Here is a 23072-nt window from a genome sequence, read left to right as displayed (position 1 = left end):
GGGATTTTTCCCAGTTACTGGTAGCTGGAGTAGCTGTCAAAAAACCAAAATATATGGAGAAGTCTGGCCACCGTGCTGTATGGTCTGGTGGCAAATAAAAGAATATCATCTGCATATAGCGAGATTCATTCTTCCCACCCCCCTATGCCGCCCATGCTTCTCACCATGTGATCCGCCATCACCCATGCTGCTAGCGGTTGCAGCGCTAGCGCATCAGGGATATCAGGCACCGTCTTGATGTGAAGGTTCTGGACACCACTCCATTTACACAAACTCTCGCCTTTGAGTCTGTAGTCTGGCCCAACTGATGAACCCCTGCCCAAATCCCAACTGATCAAGTACTGCAAATAGATATGGCCATTCAATGCTGTCAGGTGCCATTCTGGTGTCTAACGATATTAGGACAGCGTCTATCGTTGGTCATATGTAGGACACCATATAAGTGCCTGAGGTTTAATTTGGTGCTTCTCTGTGGTATAAAGCCTGACTGGTCTGGATGTACCACCGATTAAATCACTGCGAACAGCCTAGATGCCAGGACCTTTGCCAGAACTTTTACCTCCAGATTGAGTAGGGAAATAGGCCGATACGAGCTACATAGCTCCGGGGGTTCCCCCTGCTTGGGAATAGTTATTATTGAAGCAGCACGCTGATCCTCTGCCAAATACCTCTTGTCTTTAGCCGCTAGAAACATTTTGAGCATATACTTCACCACTATGCTTGCCACTCCTTTACAGAGTTCGATTGGCAAGCCATTCCGGCTTGGGGTCTGTAGGTCCTATGTAGCCCCTACTCTCTCCCCCTCAGTTAGGTCCTGCTCTAGCATCTGTTTGTTCTCTCCGGACAGTGCCGGAAGTGTTATTTCTCGCAGGAGCTCCACACAGACCTCTGCGATCCGCGTTGAGACTGGAGCATACAGTTGTTCATAGTAGTCTGCGAAGGCTCCCACTATTTCCATCCCTGCCTGTATAGTGTTCCATCTGACGTTCTCACTTCCTGCACACAGTTTCTCCCTGGTACCTCCGCACAAGCCACGCTTACATTTTGCTGGCCTTGTCCCCACATCATAGAGTTTCCTCTGAATAGTCAGAGCCCGGGCCCTGGCACTATTCTCCACCAGGTCTCTCAGCTATTTCTGCTTAACCCATGCCCGGTGAACATAGATTGCTGCTTCAACGCTGTTAGTCAATGCCTGGGCTTCTAGTTCTGCAATTTCTTTCTCGAGCTCTTCGTATTTTAACTGCCTCTCTTTCCGTTTCCCACCTATCATTCCCTGCACCTGCCCCCGTATTACTGCCTTATATGCTTCCGACAGCGTGTCAGCCAATGTAACTGACCCTTTATTTTCTCTAAGGTATTGCTCCCACACCTTCTGCATGAAGTTTGTGTCCTTGAATTCCCATGCATCTAATTTCAGGGGGAGCTTGTTGTCCCGCCGAGGCTCCTGCATCCGTACCTCGATGGGTAACCGAGCAGAAGAGACCTGCGTGTGCTTATAATGTAAAAATATAATCCAGTCTTACATAAGTGTTGTGGGAGGAGGAATAGTATGTATATTGCCACTGTGTGGGATTATTCTCGCACCATATCAGTCAACCCCATGGATTCTACAAAACCATTCAAAGGGTCCCTGCCCAGTCCCCCCTTGGGGTACGCATTTGTCCTTGGTATGCCTATATCTCGATATTGCATCTTCGATATTCAGGAGGCCCACCCTTTGTAGAGTAGCATCAGCATCATAGATACAGATCATCAGACAGCCATACACATGTTCTTGCATTTAGAAATTATGTTCGGCTATTCATTATAAATATTTGTAATGAGAATTTCACTCCTAAATCCCCTAATTTAAAATAAACCATTCTTGTTCCTTAACTAACAGAATCCTACAATAAACTCTGAGACAACAACAAAATAAGTTGAAAACCACAAGATGATGGTTAGAGGAAAAGCCTGAGATGACCTTACCAAGCCGGTGCTATGAAATGGAGTTTAGATGTCGCAGTCGTCCAATATGTCATTGATAATTGCTTTGAATTGGGGAGGCCAGAATTGTTTAAGACTCATTGGGTTAATGGGAAAAAAGAGAGAAAATGGGTATAGAGAAAATGTTTTTCATCAACTGTGTTTATTATCTATTCTACCAAGTTGACCTACCCAAAGGGAGATCCTATCTGATCCTGAAATGTACTGAGTGAATGGATTCTTATCTGTGCCTGGTATTTGATACTTATGAGCATTGTTTACTAACTAGGTTTCGAACAAGCATTTCTCTTTATAAGTTGTTGTTTTCAAAAAGCTTTGCACTTCATGAAACCTTGAGCTTTTTTCTAAGTGACTTTAGAAGTGTCCAAACTCGCAGAACATGTGCACTTTGTACCATAGTTGAGAAGCTGTGGCTTCACAAGTTGTAGATCTGATTTCGTATACTTGCAGCTACTATTGTCCCCCACCTATGTTGTGGGATGTTTTTTGCATCTTGCTGTCAAGATTAGGGCTGATATTGGTGAATGTTATGTACGTTTTTTGATGAATTTATTGGGATTGGTTGTTGTTTTATGATGGTTCATATTATTGTATCAAGCCTATAAATATTTGTCTATATGGTCGATTTTTATCCTAAATAAACTACATTGACTGACTGACTACGCAGTACATGTGTATTTATTGAAGTGCTCTGCTGACAAATGAGGGAGTGACAAAAAACGTTTACAACTTCTACCAACACGGTATGAAAGGAAGAACTGGAGACAACGGCAAAATCAATTAAGAGATGCTCCCCTGCCCCAATTGTAATTGTGTAAAACAAAATACAAAGTAACAATGAACGATAACCTGCACGAGTCTTGCTATTTTGTTACCAGTGCAGACTGGTTGGCTTTGCTATTTTACTTTTTACCAATACTGTGCAGTATTAGGAAAAAAGAAAAAACAGCGCAGTGACAAGTACGTAGGCAGACATCATCACGCATGCATGCATATGCATCGCTCCTGCATACATATGCATCTTGAAACTACTGCAGCTCAGCTATGCATGTGTATGCATTACTACACATGCACCACGTGCAGCAAGACACCATTTTTTGGCTTGAGCCTGAGCCAGCGTTCAAGTGCTGCTCTGGTGATCTGTTGTGTGTAGAGTAAGAAGGAAAAGCCCCGCCCATATTTTTCATTGGCTTGTGTCCTTGTCCTTCGTAAATGCTGGCATCTGATTCCTCAATAGGCTTATTAGTCCCTCCTTAGTACGGCCATGTAGTCATTTGTATCCTCCCATGGTTACTGGCCCCTTTACTTCATTCTTACACAATACCTGTTATTTTAGTGTTATAAGCACTATCTGGCACATGCATCAACAATGCCATTTGCGATTCCTTATTAGCGAAAAATAAGTATTCGCTAATAAGGAATAGCAAAAGGCTATGCATGTAGAAATCGCTTACAAAATAGCGATTTCTAAACATTCCTTAATTGCGACTCGCAAATTGCGAGTCGCAATTAAGGAATACCTCCCCATTCATTCCTATGGGCCTAGAGGCCCATAGGAATGAATGGGAAGACATTCTCAATTTGCGATTCTCAATTAGCGAATCGCAAATTGCTCATGCAACTTCAAGGGTGCCAGGGTGTCACAGCTGCCCCAGCCAAGGGGCGTCCCGGCGCCTGATCAGGTACCACAACACAACAAATCGATACTAGTAAGGGAAAAGGAGGGAATCAGTCAGCGATTGGGAACAAAAAAGTTTTTATGGTGCACCTAAAGGAAATAAGACTGTTCAGGGCTCGTATATGGACAGGAAGAGAATTCCATAATCCTGCTGCTAATACTCGAAAGGAGCGCCCTCCCATCCTACTCAGTCTAAACCGTGTATTGACCGCCAGATGGAGAAATTCCGATCTAAGAGACCGCGTAGGAACATAGGAGGAAACAAGCTTAGCGAGGGCTGGAGGAGAGGAAAGCTTCAAGATTTTAAATGTCAGGCAAAGAGCCTTAAATTTAATTCTCTGTCTGACCGGCAGCCAGTGAAGGGAGGTCAAAACTGCAGAGACAGAGCACTGTCTAGGGAGGCCAACAATGGCACGCGCCGCGGCATTCTGCACCCTTTGCAATCTAGTAGCCTCCGCCTGATTCACTCCGAGCAGCAGCGCACTCCCATAGTCCAGCCGAGAAAGAATGGAGGCTTGGACCACCAGTTGCCGAGTAGGGGGGTCGAAGAATTTGAGGACCGGTCTCAGTCCTCGCAGAATACCATAACAGGTAGCTGCAACCTTCTTCGTGTGGCTGGTAAAAGAGAGTGTAGGATCCAGCCAAACCCCCAAGTTCTTAACTTCGGCAGCTGGGATGGGAGTCACCCCCAATTCTGGAGGCCACCACTGGTCTCCCCAGAGCTCCGCCTGCTTACCTAAGATCAGGACCTCGTTTTTTTTGGCATTTAACTGCAAACAGTTGGTTCGCATCCAATTTGCCACGGCTATAAGTCCTGCACGAAATCTGGGAGCGTTCACCTCGGGGGCACCGCTGAGTGTCACCGCCAGCTGCGTGTCGTCAGCATACGATGTCATGGTTAGGCCACATTGTCTGACGACAGCAGCCAGCGGTTTCACATATAGGTTGAATAAAGTGGGGCTCAATGCAGAGCCCTGCGGAACCCCCAGCCCCAGTGGATGGAAAGAGGACTGACAAGGTGGAATAGCCACTTTAAAAAACCAGTCCGAAAGGAAAGAGCGAAACCATTGGAGAGCAGTCCCCTCAATTCCCACTCCCTCCAAACGCCGGATCAGAATGCCGTGAGACACCGTGTCAAACGCGGCGCTCAGATCTAACAGGAGGTTCGCCGCTGTCTGCCCAGCATCCAGCACCGTTCGCAAGTGCTCGGTCATAAAGAGCAGTGCAGTTTCGGTGCTGTGTTGTGCACGAAAACCATTCTGGCTCTGGTCAAGAATGTTATTTCGAGAAAGGTGGGCAGACAAGATGGAGTTCACGTGTGCCTCAGTAACCTTGGCGGTCCAGGGCAGGAGGGAGATGGGACGGTAGTTTTCTGGCAATAGGGGGTCAAGGTTAGGCTTCTTTAAAATAGGGCTGACCACTGCCTGCTTCCAGTAAGAAGGGACCACGCCCGATGTGAGCGATAGATTGATCAAATCCAGTAAAGGCTCACGACATAGAGGAGGAAGAAGTCTGAATAGCTCTGGCTTCAGCGGATCTAATGGAGAACCGGATTTAATTTTGAGGCTCAGAGTGTCGAAAACCTCATCAGACATTACTGGCAGGAAGGACAAGGTTTCGTGAACCGTAGCCATCACACCAGTTTGCTCAGCACCGGGCACAGATGACGTAAATCCTCGGTAGATCGCCTGGACTTTCTCCACGAAAAAGGATGCCAAACTTTCACAGTGAGAGTCGGTGCAGATTTCCACCGAGGTGGCCCGTTTCCCCATAAGGTCTTTAAGAACCTTAAAAATTAATTTAGACGGGTTGGGGCTATTCTGAAACTCAAAAGCATAGTATGCGGCCCGGGTTTGACAGATTGCCCTATGATAAATCTTAAGCTGGGCAAAATACGAAGATTTCAGGGTGGGATCAAAGGATTTCCGCCACGCCCTCTCAGCTTGCCGGCACGTTCTCTTAAGCTCGGCAAGAGTATCATTTTACCATGGGCTGGGAACTTTAGCATGGCATTTCGACCAGCGCATCGGTATAAGAGAGTCAAGGGCGGCTAGGACCCAGTTACAAAACTGCTCGTATCCTTGTTCCACGTTCAGCAGATTGCCCAGGGGCTGCGCCTCCAAGATCTTATAAAACTCCTCCAGTTTGAGCTTGTGCCAATTTCTTTTAAGGATCAGTCTATCCACAGGTATAAATTGAGGGTCATCTATAGGGCATGAAACTTTAACCAGCAGATGGTCCGACCAACCTACCACCATCGGGTCAGAGAACCTAACCCGCTCCAGTGTGGTAAAGAAGGAGTCAAGGATATGACCTCCAATGTGGGTAGGGGAGGTAACTAGCTGGGTCATTTGCATGGCTTCAAGGTCCGCTAGCAAGGTATTAATAGGTGTTGATGACCTCTGATCAAAATGGATATTGAGGTCACCTACGATGTTAAAATTGGCACATCTCGGAGCTAAAGAGCTGACCACGTCAGTAAGAGCGGCCTTGAAGACAGTGTCATTCCCTGGCGGACGATATATAAGCATACCACTAAGTGTAAACTGATGACTGAAAGCTACCTTAAAAGAAGCGCTCTCACACGCTGGTAAATCAAGAGCTTTCCATTCAGCCGGGAAGCAGGATTTTATCACCATAGCTATGCCACCCCCTCTAGAAGTGCGATTAAGAGTGAACACTGTATAATTAGAAGGGAATGCCAGATTGATTATTGCAGTATCCGCATCCTGAAGCCAAGTCTCAGTGAGAAAGATAAGGTCAGGAGAGTCCTTTTCGATGATGTCACGTAAGCACTGATGGTGCTTGACCAACGATCTCACGTTCAGACTCCAGATGCGAAGTACACGCTCAGAGATATTAGTACGTGTATTAGGGGCATTCCTTTCTACAGCGCGCACCCCAGACGAGGTATCAAGTGACAAACTGCCACAGGCACAGTCATAGGGACCCTACAACGGGTGCACAGAGTCTTGAGCACACACCGTAAGTCTCTCTCTAATAGAAAGCAAAGCGGCACAATTGTACCTGAGCGTCAAGGTATTCTGCATGATGCTACAATGGTACGATGACTAACTGCCAGAGTCCAGGCCCCGCTCACGCTTCCTCGACTCGGACGAGCGCAGACGGGCAGGACTCTGGCACGACTCCGGCTAAGCGACGGCGTCCCACTGCGCGGTACCGCTGCGCGGGAGAGGACGACTTTAAGTAGGCGTCGCAATAAAGAGCTCGAGTGTGGGGACGCTCCAAGATGGCGCCCGCCTAAATCTCCACCAACCCAAGCCAAAATGGCGCCCACAAGAGTCCAACCCCGGGACCCGGACCCGCCAAACGGCGGTGCGCTTTCCAGATTTTAAATGCAAGTGAGGGGACGAGTACCCAGGCAGAAGAACAGTAAAAACAGGGGGAATCCAAGAAAAAAACGAAAATACAAAACTGGTACTTTTAAAAACACTGCACAATGACAGCGCGACCTGCACTAATGCAGCACCCAATCTAAATGAAAGACCAGCGAGTCCGCCTTAAGTAGGCGTCGCAATAAAGAGCTCGAGCGTGGGGACGCTCCAAGACGGCGCCCGCCTAAATCTCCACCAACCCAAGCCAAAATGGCGCCCACAAGAGTCCAACCCCGGGACCCGGACCCGCCAAACGGCGGTGCGCTTTCCAGATTTTAAATGCAAGTGAGGGGACGAGTACCCAGGCAGAAGAACAGTAAAAACAGGGGGAATCCAAGAAAAAAACAAAAATACAAAACTGGTACTTTTAAAAACACTGCACAATGACAGCGCGACCTGCACTAATGCAGCACCCAATCTAAATGAAAGACCAGCGAGTCCGCCTTAAGTAGGCGTCGCAATAAAGAGCTCGAGCGTGGGGACGCTCCAAGATGGCGCCCGCCTAAATCTCCACCAACCCAAGCCAAAATGGCGCCCACAAGAGTCCAACCCCGGGACCCGGACCCGCCAAACGGCGGTGCGCTTTCCAGATTTTAAATGCAAGTGAGGGGACGAGTACCCAGGCAGAAGAACAGTAAAAACAGGGGGAATCCAAGAAAAAAACGAAAATACAAAACTGGTACTTTTAAAAACACTGCACAAGGACAGCGCGACCTGCACTAATGCAGCACCCAAGTGTGAGGGACGGCAGGGCTTCGAGGCACAGTGCGAATGGGGTCCGTCGGCCACGCGGGTGCGGCCAGGCGGGGGGGTTGAGCCTCGCGGCCGTGGCCACAACCTGGGTGTCGGACCTTGTGCCTCACTTAATGAATGGCAGTTTGTGCGCAACAGGTGCTCAAGTACAACGCTCCGACACCTTTGCGGCGAGTTCGCGCTCGCTCATTTAAAAAAAAAATAATATATATATATATATATATATATATATATATATATATATATATATCCCGGGTCGCTGGTTCATACCCGGTTCGCGTGTATTTAATCGAGCTTTGAGGTCGTGCCACATCTTGTGTCCTGGGCAAATCACTTAATCTCCCCGTGCCTGTATGGGTTTAAACACAGGGTCAGAAGAGTCCCAATAACCTTCGGGGCGAGTACATGTTATATGAATAGGCACAAAGAATCGAACAACCTGCCCCGGGGGCTTCCAGGGGCTTGGGAAATGAAAATGCGATGCTAATGAAGGCGCTCGCACTGCGCCCTTTTGTACGGTGAATACGATGCCCAGGTAACGTGCCTGAATGTCATCGGTGCTCAGGTAAAGCGGTCTAATACCCGCGCGATATAATTTACATTAAATAAATGACATTTGAATGGCGCTTGCCCCCGACATCGATACAGATCACCACAAGGGATGGGCGGCGGGCACGAGCACGGGTTATCACAGGGGGAGGTAGGCCCCCCCCGTGTTTGGTCAGCCGGTCCCAGTTATGCGGAAGGATGGGGTAGGTTGCGTGCGTGCTCACGCGAGCCAGGCACACCGATCGCATGTAAATACATGTAACCTCCCGGTCCCAGGGGCCTGCGCTAGAGCCGTGGTTGGGCGCCACCACCTTCCCCCCCTTCCTCCCACAGCGAGGCTACATACGTCACACGGGAGTGAATGATGTAATTAAGTGGGTCTAACGCTATGTAGAAAGGCGAGCGCAACGGTGCATGTGCACCATTACCGGTACCAGAGTAGATCCTGGCCCTGGGTGCGCGGGGGAGTGTGGGTCCATTTCCCGCTAGACAAAGCATATCGGCACAAAGAGCAAATCAGAGGCAAGGACCGAGGCTCAGGTCCTCACTCAATCGGGTTGGGATTTTATAGTCTCGGGGTCGCTTCCGCATTCCACGTGCTTAAATTTTATTGTAAATACAGATGCTGCGCGCTCCTATACCTTCGGGTCGCGCCCCCGATACATAAGCATAGAGGCATAAAGAGGACATGATATGCTAGGACCGAGGCTCAGGTCCTCAATCGCAATCTGTTTGCATACGCATTATGGTTTCGGGGCAAACCACTGGATCTCCCCGTGCCTAAATAGTTTTGTACATACGGATGCTGTGCGCTCCTATACCTTCGGGTCGCGCTCCCGCTACATAAGCAGATAACCATAAAGAGGTAACCATATGCAAGGACCGAGGCGTGGGGCCTCAATCGCAAACTGGTTGATGTTTGCGAGTCCCGGGGCCGAGTCCGCAGTATGATCTCGGGGCAAACCACTTGATCCCCCGTGCCTAAAGAGCTTTGTAATTACGGTGCTGCGCGCCCCAATACCTTCGAGTCGAGTTCCCGATGGAGGAACCATTTAGGCATACAGAGGAAATCATATGCATGGGTCGAGACGCAGGTCCTCAACCAAAAGCTGGTGGGTGTTTTCGAGTCTCGGGGCCGCGTCCGCATTTGGTGAGTCGGGGCAAATCACTTAATCTCCCCGCGCATAAAATATTCATATAAATACGGTACTACGCGCTATAATACCTTTCGGTCCTTTCTCGCAACATAAAGAGTATAGGCAATCCGGGTGCGGTCTTTTCGAGTCGCGGGACCGCTTCCACATCGCGCGGTGATAGGCCAACCACTCGTTCTACTCGTGGGGGAGCGATTGTGGTCTGACGGCCAAATTTGGTGCAGGAAACCAGGGTTCGAGCCTCGGGATCGACTCCACATCATGGGTTTCGGGTAGAATCACTTAATCTCCCCGGGCATGATTGGTATCGGTGCTCATGTAAAGCGCTCTAATACCCGCGCTATATAAATCTTCGGTCTAAAGGTTCAAGCCTCGTGGTCGTGTCCACATGCTGTGATTCAGGGCAAATCAATTAACTTCACCGGGCCTGAATGTGTAATGTAAATACGGTGTTATGGCAGGTGCTCCAATAACGTCGGGTCCCGCATGCTATGATACACACAGAATTTTAATGGAACGCATAAAGCGTTCCAATTCCCCAGTCATTGCGTGACGCGTTAAGGAAAAGCAGGAGCCGTAGCTCAGAGGCACTGTTGTCAGCCTTTGGTGTTGCAGGTCCCTAAGAGGCAAGGGTTCAATCCCCAGCAGTGGAGGCAAGGTCATCTCTGACGGGCAAAATCTATAGCGATTGTTTCCTGACGAATGCGCATTGCATAAATCGTATGGGCCCATGAGAGTGCCGCCAATTCCTGCAAGTTGGGGATGCATGGTTCGAACTTGTATGGTGTCGAAGTGTCATATGTTGCCTAAAAGTACAAACTCTTCTCTCAGGTAGCCATTGTCGTACAAGGCGTATTAGGTCCCCGGGACATTACGTCACCTGCCTTCCGCCTCGGGACCCTGACGGCGCCACAATACATGGGCAGGCAAGAGGGGGTACTGAGAGTATGTTGCACGGCCATCTGGACATGCTTGCCAGAGAACCAGGTCGAGCGCTTCCTATACCTTGTTTCAATTGCGCCCGGGTGGCGCATCTATTCAATTATTAATTTAAAAAAAAAAAAAATTATACTCACCTCTCCTTTCGCTCTCCTAGATCGTGCTTGGTGTCCGGTTGTCCGACGGGACCCGCTTGTCACTGGACAAGGGTGTAAGTGGCGCAGGGGGCAAATTACCTATACCTTTGCGCTGTTGAAACATGCACAATTAGAACACTTCTGTTAGCGTGTCACAGGGAAGGGCAGGACCTGAACTATGTATCTTCACGGGTTGGAGCGATGCGGGAACCCTAGGCGTGCTCTCCCGATGTCGCCTGTGATATGTGTTTTATCCCCGGTTTTGAATGAGGGAATGGAACCCTTGCCAGCCGGGGCCATCCCTTAAGTCCCATTGATTCTTGAAAGCTCCATTAAGGTCCTGGGGTGTATTGCTTGAGGGCGGTTGACCTCGCGCACGTTAGTTGGTATGGGAGCGGCCGGCCAATAAGCCGTGCACCCGGCGCACGGTGGGACCGGACATGAGCGTGCGTGGGTCCTCGGCCCTGGGACGCAAGGTCGCAGGTTCAAGTTACATTGATTCTGTATCGGTGGGCGTACCTTTCGTTGGGTCCGGCAGAGCACACATGTTAGTGATCGCGTGTCCGTCGGCTTTTCGCCCGCAGGTCATACTTCGCAATGGCGGTGGGCCTCGCGAGCAAAGTAAATTAAAAGGGGGTGCGGCCGGCTAAGAAGCCGCATACCCTGTGCCGTGGGAGCCAGGAGGAGACTAGCGTGGGTTCACGGCCCCAATACACCAGCACTGCAAGGCTGGGAGCTGCGTGGGTCCCCGCTGATCGCGGACGGTGCATCACCTGTGGCGCTCCCTGGTAAAGGTTATCGCCCCCCTCCCGTCAGCTACGCTGCCGTTGAGGGGGGGGGGCATGCAGTGGGCTGCGTGCGGCAGGCGCAATGGACCTGGCATGGGGATCGTTTAGTATGGTACGAATCTTGTAAGCTCCCCGTGCTTGAATGTGTAATGTAAATAAGGTGCTCAGGTAAAGCGCTCCAACACCTTCAGATCGCGCTATATAATTATGCAACATGTATTGCTGGCTTCCTATAAGGCAGATAAATGATACAAGTGCATGCAATTTTCACATACGCGATTACGGGCATTAATAAACCCCCCGCACCTCAATGGGGAATCTCGTGCGATACTCGCGCGATCCGGCTTGGGGAGCAGGTAATATGGTAAGATTGTCGTAAGCACCCCCTGCGTGAAGAGGTAATGTAAATACGGCGTAGTCCGATCCTGACCACACGTGACCACGTGTCGCTCGTCTCCGACCTTTTGCTGGAAGGGGGCTTGGGTCGTTTGTCATTGTTGTCGTTGTCCTGACACCCACTCCCATTGCTTACGTCCTCGTGCTCCCAAGTGCATCAGTCCTTGGGCAGGGCGGACCAGTGTGGGGATAATCCCAACGTAGAACGGTCATTGCCATGTTAGTAACAGTTAAACACGGGTCGCTGCCGACAGTCTAGAAGAGGTATGCTTAAGCCCGCAACTCGGCCCCGCCAACATGCTTATGTGGGCCGCCTTCAACGGTCACTGATATGGGGAAATCTCACATATCTAACTGTAACCTAGACACCCGGGGGGTGCCAGTCGGACAGGGCTACGCAACCGGGATAGAATGGTAGTTATTATCTAATGCTAAAGGAAGTCTGGAGTGAGCCACTAGATGGGTGTAGATATGGGTGCAGCTCAGTGCCCCAATCACATTGAATACGGGGTCGCACTGACATAGCGGCAAAAGAATAAGTGGTCACCACATAGCGCATCACTAGGGCCTAAATCACGGGTAACTTCCAGCGGTAGGGCATTTAGCAACAGATGAAGTATCAGCGTGTAGGTAACAGACATCTGCTCTCCAGCAGCACCGTGCCCTGGGAGCACGCGCGTTGCCCTAACTCTGAGGCCCACCCATAGGGGGGCCGAGTAGCAAATCAAGTAAAGAGGTTCCATAGATGGGTGAAACCGCCATCATTAGAGATAGGCCCAGGAAAAAGGGGGTTTCTTCGTGTCTAGAGGACCATTGCAGTTGGGGGTATCCCCCAACGGAATCACTGGTCGCGTACTGCAGCTGCAGGAGACTGGGATCCTGGTTTACGGACACTTTACCGCGCTCGGGGAGTGCTGCCAACCTACATATGGTGCTGCTGTCCCAATAACTGGGGTGTCAGCGGGGCAAACACAAGGGGACATTATGTCAATAGAACACTTGCCACGCCCAGGGTGCATTCAATCTCTACTTCAACGGAGCAGGAATTTGGCACCGCTGAGGATACTCTGGGTTTGTGGGGGGGCACCCCCCCCCCCTGCCACCCTAGTACTAGGAAGCATGATGGAGGGGCGAAGTAGGACGTAGTCATCCCTCAATGCCTGAACTTTACAGACAGCGCACAATGCTTAGGTCAGACAGATTCCCGAAGCTGGTAGGCCTAGGGGGGTTTCATCACTGAGGGATCTGTAGGGGCGTAACTCCCATAAGGGATGGTGGGCAGGGGCAAGAGTCACCCCTTGCCCATGGTCACGCGCGGGCAGCTAGGAGCACTCAGGTTTAGCAATCGGGGGGGATTGGCCGAAGATTAAGTAAAACCCTTCTCGCCTTAATAGCCAAAGAGGGCAGGCCCAGAATTGTTAAGAGGTGTAACTTTCCGCTGGGAGGGCGAATAGTTCTTGGCACATCCTCGCAGGCCCATCGGGTCCTTTATTTCAGCAGACCCTATCCGATTGGGATGGCGTCTTGGGCTTTGGGCCTGTGGATATAGGGGATCTCACAGGGTTTGGGTCCCTAGCGCGGTCACACTGTCATGACCAGGAGCTATAGCTCAATGGTAAGTCTTGTGCCTACGGTTGTAAAGGGTCTCACAGGACAAGGGTTCGAGTCCCGCAAACGCTGTCAAAGTGTCATAAGGTGGCAAAATTTCAAACTCCTCTTCCCCAGATAGGAGAGGTTGCAGGTAAGACTATAGCGGGTTGGTGGGGGGCCCTGGCTGCGACGGTTAGCCGCCTCCAGGGCTGTGGCGGAGTTACAGGGCGATCTGGAAGCAGGCCGGTACAAAGGATACCTCTGCGCGGCACCATAGGGGGTGCCTGAGCCAAAACCGAGGAGCCTCAAGGGAGGTCCCGGAAGCCGTGTCGGCGCCCCGCTAGTCCTGCGGGCGGTTGTGGGCCTGAACAACCGGGGGTTTGCTATGCGACGCTCCGCCCCGAGAGGGGGGGCGTGAGTAGAATTACCAACGGCACGTGATCGTAGAAAGAATCACCTGGGGGGCAGCAACGGCGGGCAACGCTCCCGCGCTGCCCGGCTCATCAGGCGGGCAGGCGACCCAGTTGGTTGCCTGCCCTTGGATCGCCCGTAAGATAACCCACCCATTACATATACTGGAATTATGTAATAAACCTGCAGCATTGTGTTACCCAACACCAACTGTCTTGTGTGTGTCATTTGGGTAACCTATTATGGGGGAGGGGGGACAGCGGGTTGCCCCTGGGGGTACTATGCCGCTGACCGCGGCCCCCGCAGGGGGCCAATCGGCGGTCGGCTCCTTAGTGCCCCCGGGGCACCGGTCACCCCTCCCCTCCTCACCGGGGGGGGCGGGGTCGCAGTCCGGAGCCCCCCTCCTTGGGATGGCCGGAAGTGACGCGCAAGGCGTGTCACTTCCTGGCCCTGGGGTGAGGGGGAGGCTATTTAGCCTTACCCCACTTCCTGGCGACCTCTTTGTCGCCCGCTTCGCCTTTTCCCTCCCTACCGCTTACCCGGCGTAGGCGTTGGGTGGGGGGGGTTTTCTGAGTGTTGTAATGTTTTCTTTTTTCGTTGCAGGCGGAGTTACAGGGCGATCTGGAAGCAGGCCGGTACAAAGGGTACCTCTGCGCGGCACCATAGGGGGTGCCTGAGCCAAAACCGAGGAGCCTCAAGGGAGGTCCCGGAAGCCGTGTCGGCGCCCCGCTAGTCCTGCGGGCGGTTGTGGGCCTGAACAACAGGGGGTTTGCTATGCGACGCTCCGCCCCGAGAGGGGGGGCGTGAGTAGAATTACCAACGGCACGTGATCGTAGAAAGAATCACCCGGGGGGCAGCAACGGCGGGCAACGCTCCCGCGCTGCCCGGCTCATCAGGCGGGCAGGCGACCCAGTTGGTTGCCTGCCCTTGGATCGCCCGTAAGATAACCCACCCATTACATATACTGGAATTATGTAATAAACCTTCAGCATTGTGTTACCCAACACCAACTGTCTTGTGTGTGTCATTTGGGTAACCTATTATGGGGTAGGGGGGACAGCGGGTTGCCCCTGGGGGTACTATGAGGAAGCCAGGTTAACCGAGCTGCCTCTCAGTGCTTGTTTCAATAGCATCATGGTTTTTAACCACTTCCTACCACTGGCATGCCTTTGAAGGTTAAAGTTTTCCAGTAGTAGGTATAAAACGCAATGTTTTAGTAGAACACACCCAGGAAGTTAGGGTGTAGTGGGTTTGGGCACAGGGTGGGCTAGGTCGGGGGTTTAGCTTCCCGGCAGGGATCACATTGGTCCAGCAGAGGGGCTCACTTACCTGTGTGAACATGCATTTTGTTCTTGCACCGGTACACCACTGCCTGCTCCTTTGTTATGTCCTGCGAGACACGTTCTAGTGTCTCGACAGGCAAAGAGTTTAGAGCCACTCCCCTATGGGAGTGGGCACACTTGCACCCCCACACGCATCCCTCACAGGCATCACGAGTGACGTGAGCCTGTCAATAAAAAGGCCCAGGTGCACGTGCTCGTGGCTAGTTACCAACACACTGAGCATGCCTCTGTGTGTGTTATTTATCGAGCATGTGCGCCGGGGGCCCACAACACCACAATGGTGATGAGGCGGGTCTGACCCCGCATGCCCACTGCAAGGTACTCCATCGTCCCTTAGGGGAGGAAATAAACAAGATGATGCGACATCCTCCACCGTGCTGCCCTTCGGTTCTGGCAGAAATAGGAGGGGAGATGCACTCCCCATAAAGCACCAACCATAGCGCAGCAATGATCGACTTCGGTGAGAGCGAGAGCGCCCCTGCTATGCCAACAAGGTAGGTAATGCCACAATCGAGAAGCCCTACGACCCTCGCTGTCGGGCGACAGGCAGTGTCATCCTGCTACTTTGGAGCAGGGCGTGGTACAGCCTGCTGAGAACCCCCTGAATTACTGGCTCTCACCTGGCTAGCCAGAGGCATCGGCCGGATTGGTGAAGTACAGCGGCCCGGCACACACGCAGCCCCATTGCAGCCTACCAGCAGTCCCGTGGCAAGCCCGATGAAGGGCCTCCCAAGGCGGGAGAGCGGGAAGAGACATTGCCCACCCGACAGCGACAGGTCACCGGACACCGCAAGACAGCCTAATAGAGACTCCAGGCGCATCCCCCACACGCATCCCTCACAGGCATCACAAGTGACGTGAGCCTGTCAATAAAAGGGCCCAGGTGCACGTGCTCGTGGCTAGTTACCAACACACTAAGCATGCCTCTGTGTGTGTTATTTATCTAGCATGTGCGCCGGGGGCCCACAACACCACAATGGTGATGAGGCGGGTCTGACCCCGCATGCCCACTGCAAGGTACTCCATCGTCCCTTAGGGGAGGAAATAAACAAGATGATGCGACATCCTCCACCGTGCTGCCCTTCGGTTCTGGCAGAAATAGGAGGGGAGATGCACTCCCCATAAGGCACCAACCATAGCGCAGCAACGATCGACTTCGGTGAGAGCGAGAGCGCCCCTGCTATGCAAACAAGGCAGGTAATGCCACAATCGAGAAGCCCTACGACCCTCGCTGTCGGGCGACAGGCAGTGTCATCCTGCTACTTCGGAGCAGGGCGTGGTACAGCCTGCTGAGAACCCCCTGCCTTACTGGCTCTCACCTGGCTAGCCAGAGGCATCGGCCGGATTGGTGAAGTACAGCGGCCCGGCACACACGCAGCCCCATTGCAGCCTACTAGCAGTCCCGTGGCAAGCCCGATGAAGGGCCTACCAAGGCGGGAGAGCGGGAAGAGACATTGCCCACCCGACAGCGACAGGTCACCGGACACCGCAAGACAGCCTAATAGAGACTTCAGGCGCATCCCCCACATGCATCCCTCACAGGCGTCACAAGTGACGTGAGCCTGTCAATAAAAGGGCCCGGGTGCACGTGCTCGTGGCTAGTTACCAACACACTAAGCATGCCTCTGTGTGTGTTATTTATCTAGCATGTGTGCCGGGGACCCACAACACCACACTCCTTGCCCTTGCACTTCGGTAGCAGGGTCAGGTTAGGCAGGGTAGAGGGGGGTTCCTAGGGCAGCAGGTGCTCACAGTGCTGCTGTATGGGCTGTGGCAGGGGTTGCTGCTACTTCCCGGCAGGCAGGAAGTGGCTCTGCTGTAGTAATGGTGGGGGTGGCGGTGGCTGCTGCACCTCTTGTTGCAGGGGCTGATGGTAGCTTGGCAGATGCCATAGCCCTCTTCTGTGTAGGTGCAATGCGCAAGTACAGTGTCTCAGCTGGGGGAGCCTGGTAGCCAGGCTCCCGTTCATAGGAGTAAGCGAGCGTCAGGAGCTATCCCCTATGCCAGTACTCCTTGCACGGAGGGACACTGAGTTGAATGTACTTGAAGTTCACGAAAAAGGAACTCATGCTCATTAATTAGTTGGCCAATGGAAGCACCGGGTCCAGAACCCAGATGAAGAAGTGGAGGATTATTAATGTTGTGGGCTTCACCCTGCCCCGCACATCTCTTCAGCTGCAGCATCCACAATAACATGGGTGATAACGTCCAAAAGCATGTCCCTGGAGGCGAGAGAGCTGAAGGAGAAAGACAAAAATACACAAAGCAAACATAGCTCTGAACAACGGCCTTTGTCCAGAGGTGCATTCTCCCTGGAAATAAAATGCACGTTTTAACATGAATGCTTGTGCTTGCTGCAGGCGGCACTACCTCACGATGACATAGATGCCCTTCCCCTGAGTCCCAGTTTACACTCTGTAAAGCCCTCTTTTACAGAGCAACATTTTTATAGTTAAACATGTAAACGCTTAGTTTTTGATACACATAAAGGTGTAGAAGTAGAAAGTAAACTGAGCAACTTGGCTCTTGCTTGGTGCTCTGCCACGCGGCTGCAATATTTTAACATTGCTACAACAATATTGAAAAAAGAGTCACCAGAAAGAACGGATAAACAATGAAAGTGGAAGAAAACGGAACTTAGGCAGTGCTCCTTGGTGAAAAAATGGAAGTGCCATGCCACTGCGGGAACCAGTTAGAAAGCTGCAAAGAAGAGCAACACTGCAATAAACCAATGAGATGTTATCAGGTGGGAGCAAAATCCTTTATCGAATACAGCAGGTCTTACGGACAGTGCATGACTGCTGCCTTGGCTCGACCTAAAAAAATGACTTAAGTTTGAACAGAAACACATTTTATAAAAGGAGCAAACTGGCAGCAAATTGCAGCCACCAGGACCTTCCAAAAAAAAAACAGATTACACCTGGAGAGGCATAGGAGCAATAGAGGGCCATGTGGAGAGATAAGTACACATGGGGTAGTAATGGAGAATGTGGGCTGGGAAAACAACAAAGGAACGTGAGCCAGGAGAATAAAAATATCGGAGCCAAAAAAACGGCAGAAGGGATTGGAGAAGCACTGGACGAGTGGGGGGATGGAGAGGTGGGAGGGGGATGGAGAGGTGGGGAGGGGGTGGGAGGAGCAACACGGAGCATATGGGGTGGGTGTTTGAGGTAGGAAACAGCACAGATGGAAGAGAGCAAGAAAATGCACGCACTCCCATGGCGTGCCACTCACCGCTAAGCAAAGAGGTCGCCCACAGCTCAATGTAAATATTGGCATTGTTCTTACAACAACCGACAGCTAACAGCTAGTAGTAGGCAAGATCTAAACATAAGTTCATATCAGTTGTTTGCTGCACAGAAACAGCTAAAAGTAGGCAAGATCTAAACATTAGATCATATCTGTTGTTCACTGCATAGAAATGGAAATCTCAAAATCTGCTGAAGTGTGATAATTAGGTACCTTGTAGAAGTGTGGACAAGAATGCTCCCTGCTTGTAGTCCATTTTGATTAATAAAATGCGTAGCTGTTCAATAAAGTTCTTCTGGAAATACTTGTCTGACGAATACTTAAGTTAAAGGCCCATCATTTTGCTGGACAGCTCTAAAAGATAACAAAAAGTAAATAAAACAACAAATAGACCATAGAAAATGAGATGCACTTTAGATCAGACACTTCACTAATTGTTTGACTCAACCATTTCTCCATAAAAATATAAATCAGGGGTGTCCAATATTGGTCCATTTATACCATGCTGATTCCACAATTTAAGGATAACCACATTTACTTAGACTGCACATACATTAATACCTGGCTTATACTCTGAAAAGATGGCATGGGCTAGCCCTCCTGGAGCAAAATTGGATACAGGATATACATTTAATAAGACAAATGCAAGGTATGCACTATGAGAGGCCTTATAAATTCCTTTGGCATGTGCTTTTTGGTGTTTGCATACTGCTTGTTTATATGAATGCTCACTCTTCCAACATTCGGTTACATGGTGAAGCAAAATGGATTGCCAAATTGTATGATTTGTACATTGTGGAGTAGAAATATCAGTATATTATGTAATGGCCACGTTCTTGTACACCCTGATACTCGGCACATTGGGCTAGCATGCTGGATAGTGAAGTGACTCCTTTCAAAGCAACATGAAGGTCCAATCACCACTTAAACCACTTAAATCACCACTTGTACAGAGGTTCGTGACCATCTGATAACATCATTAAATATCAGTCGTTAGCACACATGCAGTGGCGTAGCTAGCCCTTTTGCTGCCTGTGGCAGTCACTGCTTTTGCCACCCAGCAGCCACATGAAATAGCAAGGGGGAATCTGGAGGCCGCTGCCTTGAAATCTCATGCTGCTCTGGGCAGACCAATACCTCCAACCTCCCTTGCTATGCCACTACACACATGCCTTTGCAACGCATGTCATACAGTGTGCCTTTACACATTACACGGGGTAACCTCCATACACATTATAATATATATGTATGTGTGTGTGCATATTGTATACACACACACATGGATAGATAGATAGATAGATAGATAGATAGATAGATAGATAGATAGATAGATAGATAGATAGATAGATAGATAGATAGATAGATAGATAGATAATTACCTACTGGCAGTCGACAGTAGGTGGTTATAGTGAGGACCTACTTATCATAGGAAGAACTTTCTTTGTTTTGCCAATATTTTTGGTGCCGTTTGAGGTATATTTGCAAAATTCTCAAAAACAATATGACGCACAGTTCAGCTGTAGAGTTGAAAGTTTGGGGTTGATCCGTCAAGCAAGGGCTGAGAAAAAGGGGGGCCCAAAACATTTTTTCCCCATGTTAATTCCCAGAGAAATGTTTAACATGACTACAGCCCGATGCGCTGGACGGAATCACATCACCTTTTCCAGAAAGCTAGGTCTTGGTCCAGAAAGTGTGTCTTTTGTGATTTGGTGTAAATTTTCAAAATATTAACTGAAAAACAAATTTGTATTTCTAGGTTCCCTGACTCCTCCACGGATCTGACAGTCTCCATGCTGATATATGATTGGCTGCAAACACTTCAACCAGTAAGCATTGGCAGCCATATTGGTGCTCGGATTCAGCCAAGTCACCCCAAAAAACATTCAAAATAAAGAAAAGGGGGCAGGGAAGGAGTACCCTAACTCTAGGTCCAGTGGTGGGGTCCCACAGGGATCCTGCCAGGGTTAAAAACATTTTGTTTTTAATTTTGCTGTGAAATTGCAGGTGGATCTGTAAATCCACTGCAAAAATGAAAGAGACAAAAACAAGCACAGTCTAAGGGCCTTGCTGGAGTAATCAGGAAAATCCACCGAAGGCTGGTTTGGCAATTCCTGACTGTTTCTAAATATCATGTGGTACTTCTCTGGGTGAGCCCAAATTTAGGAACAAAAATGGCTTTCATAGGGGCATGCCTCATCTGGTCCACTACTTCTTGTAAGCAAGGCTTCCCACTTCATTGTAGGCATATGATTCCAGACACTCGGCAGCCAATCTCCTCTGAGGCCCTTTCCATCTTCAGGGCTACCTCTTGACCTGAGAACCATTTCAAGACATCATCCCCCACAAAATAGCTAAGCTCCTGGTCTTTAGGTATGTGTATCTTTTTGTCCCTATAGGACACTGTGGTATCGCTGCCACCATTGTTGTTGGACTCTGTTTGCCTGACTCTGATATTCAGCTCTCCAAGGCTCCTTTCAATAGCTATTTTTCTCTCCTCTGCCTCCATGGCAGATTCTTTTCCTCCATTTTAAGTTTGGCTATCTGCAACGAAAATTCCCTCTCCACCTTCCTATATGTCAGGTCCTCTAGGGACAGGCCTTGAGAGCACACAATGCCCTGCGGCCCTGAGCTCCACTCCAAGATACAAGTTGTCCTTCTCCTCTGCAGTGTGGAACATGTGCCCAGGCCCTCCTCTTGCCCTTCTATACTCTCCTTCTCATCCAGGTCCTCTGTTGTTGCCAGCAACTGGTGAGCCTACACTCAGGACCTTGAAGCCTTCTGGAGCTCCAATATTTCTCATGCTCTTCGTGGAAAACCGCATATCCTTACAGAACTCCTTGAGCTGAGCCACTGAGTAGCTCTCCAGATTGATGAGACCAAATTCTCTTCTTTCAGGTATGGTGACTAGCACAAAGAGTCAGGCAGAATGGTTTCAAGTTACTTATCTGGGACTTTATTGTTACACAAAATCACTGTTGACACAGCACAAACACAGGTACAGAATCCCACCGCTGCCACCAATGTGGTGAGAAATCAGGTTGTTAATTGAGGGGGTGGAAACCCTAGTCAAGCAACAACCTTAATGATTGTCAGTGGGAACCACAAAAAGTCACTAAATTAACCTTGGCCCTCTGGTAGCTTGGCCCAAAAGAGGTCAGGCTTAATTTAGAGGCAATTTGTAAAGTATGTATGCGACGCTTCAAACAGTAATAAAGTGAAAACACAGCACAAGAAAAATCCTGCACCATTCCCTCAAAAAATAGATCAACTTTAATAAAAGATTTAAGTCCAAAATGACAAATATCTAATCAGTAGAAACAGAGCTATGGAATTTTTGAAGAAACCTAGTGCTTAGAAGCAGGAAGTGGCAATTGTGGTTATTGTGCCATGGTGGACTGGGTCCAAGACACAAAGATCGAGAGCAGGACAGATACAGGACCGATTTCAGTCCACTGTCGAGATGGGTAGTTCTAACGTTGGCTTGCCCTGTACGGATGTCGAGGAGCCGATGACAGGAGCTTGCAGTGCAAGGTCCTGCATCGAGATGCATCACGCTGCATTGGTGCTGATGAAGTCATTGATCAGGATTTGCGATGTAGGTGTTGCGGTGCATTGTGCTTAGCTGCATGTGCTGCATTGCTGAAGCCACTGGTGCTATGAAAATGTGTGTCGAGATGAATCACACTGAGTTGAGATGCGTCAAGTGGGGCCAGTTATCAGAATCCAGATGCATTGTTCTGGGTCAGTTGAAGTACTGGGTATTTTAGACCCAGCGGTGCAGGGGCACACACCCTATGACTTCTGGGTTTCACCCTGTTCCGGACCTACAGAAACACAGAGTCTTCTGGGTGAAGTCAAAGAATCGTTTATTGGCTGCAGACCAATTACAGGTATCCTAGAAGTACAACAGCGTGTATGTTCTCAGGAGACTGCTGAAAATCATGGAAACGGACTTCACTTTAAATAGGCCTTTTCTGGCCTCAAGCATACATTCCTGGGTTTTATGATACGGCCATATATGAGTGTACATTACAAAGAAAAGGCAGAGTCATGATGACCATCCCACATTCCAGTTCGGCCAGCCCACAATGATTTACACAGTAAGGTTCAGATCCCACATCAGATGTAAACAGACCCCCCAATAAACATGAGCATCTCCTGTTTTGGGAAACAAGTCATAAAGCAGGAACAGCCAGGTGCGAAAGAGATTAGCCAGGGGCTTGTGTAGGATGAAAAAGGGTTTTATGATGGGTCAAGCCCTGATGCTAATCACAGGTGGACGGAGGAAGGGGAGCTCGTGAGACCAGTTTGACCCGGGGCAGCAGGGCCAGCTGCCCAGGTCACAGAGAAGTCAGAAGGGAAGCCCATGTACTGTGAGGCCCGTATTTGCTCCATTATAGCCTATGTGAGGGCAATGACAAGATGGCCACTGCTTCCAAAATGGAACCCGCGTAGAGGAGCAGAATAACGTGTACACAGTGCATTCATAGCTAGAACGATAAGTAAAGCACTCGTACATGCCGCATTTACCATTTGCGGTTCGCTAATACCAAGATAGACAGGGGTAGGGCCCTGTCCCCTACGCAGTCCCAGAAAGTAAAGTACAACACAGTTCTTGCCAAGCCACTGAAAATAAGCTGTGATGCACAGTCCTGCATTGATGTGCATCAGTGCAGAGGAGACTATGTTGTGTCCCTCTAGCTC

General features: G+C 50.0%; 1 protein-coding gene across 2 annotated transcripts in view; it reads right to left on the bottom strand.

The window, feature by feature from the left end:
* LOC146809074 (B-cell receptor CD22-like) overlaps window positions 1-23072 on the bottom strand; it is a 594248-nt gene that overhangs the window by 508473 nt on the left and 62703 nt on the right. For both annotated transcript variants that reach the window (XM_085615881.1, XM_085615880.1), the window contains exon 2: window positions 18582-18722. In XM_085615881.1, coding sequence (XP_085472007.1) covers window positions 18582-18624 — 43 coding nt within the window. In that variant the 5' untranslated portion in view covers window positions 18625-18722. The remainder of the gene's footprint in view (window positions 1-18581; window positions 18723-23072) is intronic.

This window comes from Triturus cristatus, chromosome 7 (assembly GCF_964204655.1).
Source record: "Triturus cristatus chromosome 7, aTriCri1.1, whole genome shotgun sequence".
Taxonomy (NCBI): domain Eukaryota; kingdom Metazoa; phylum Chordata; class Amphibia; order Caudata; family Salamandridae; genus Triturus; species Triturus cristatus.
Note: the sequence above shows the minus strand (reverse complement) of the source record. Positions and strands in the feature narration are given on the sequence as shown.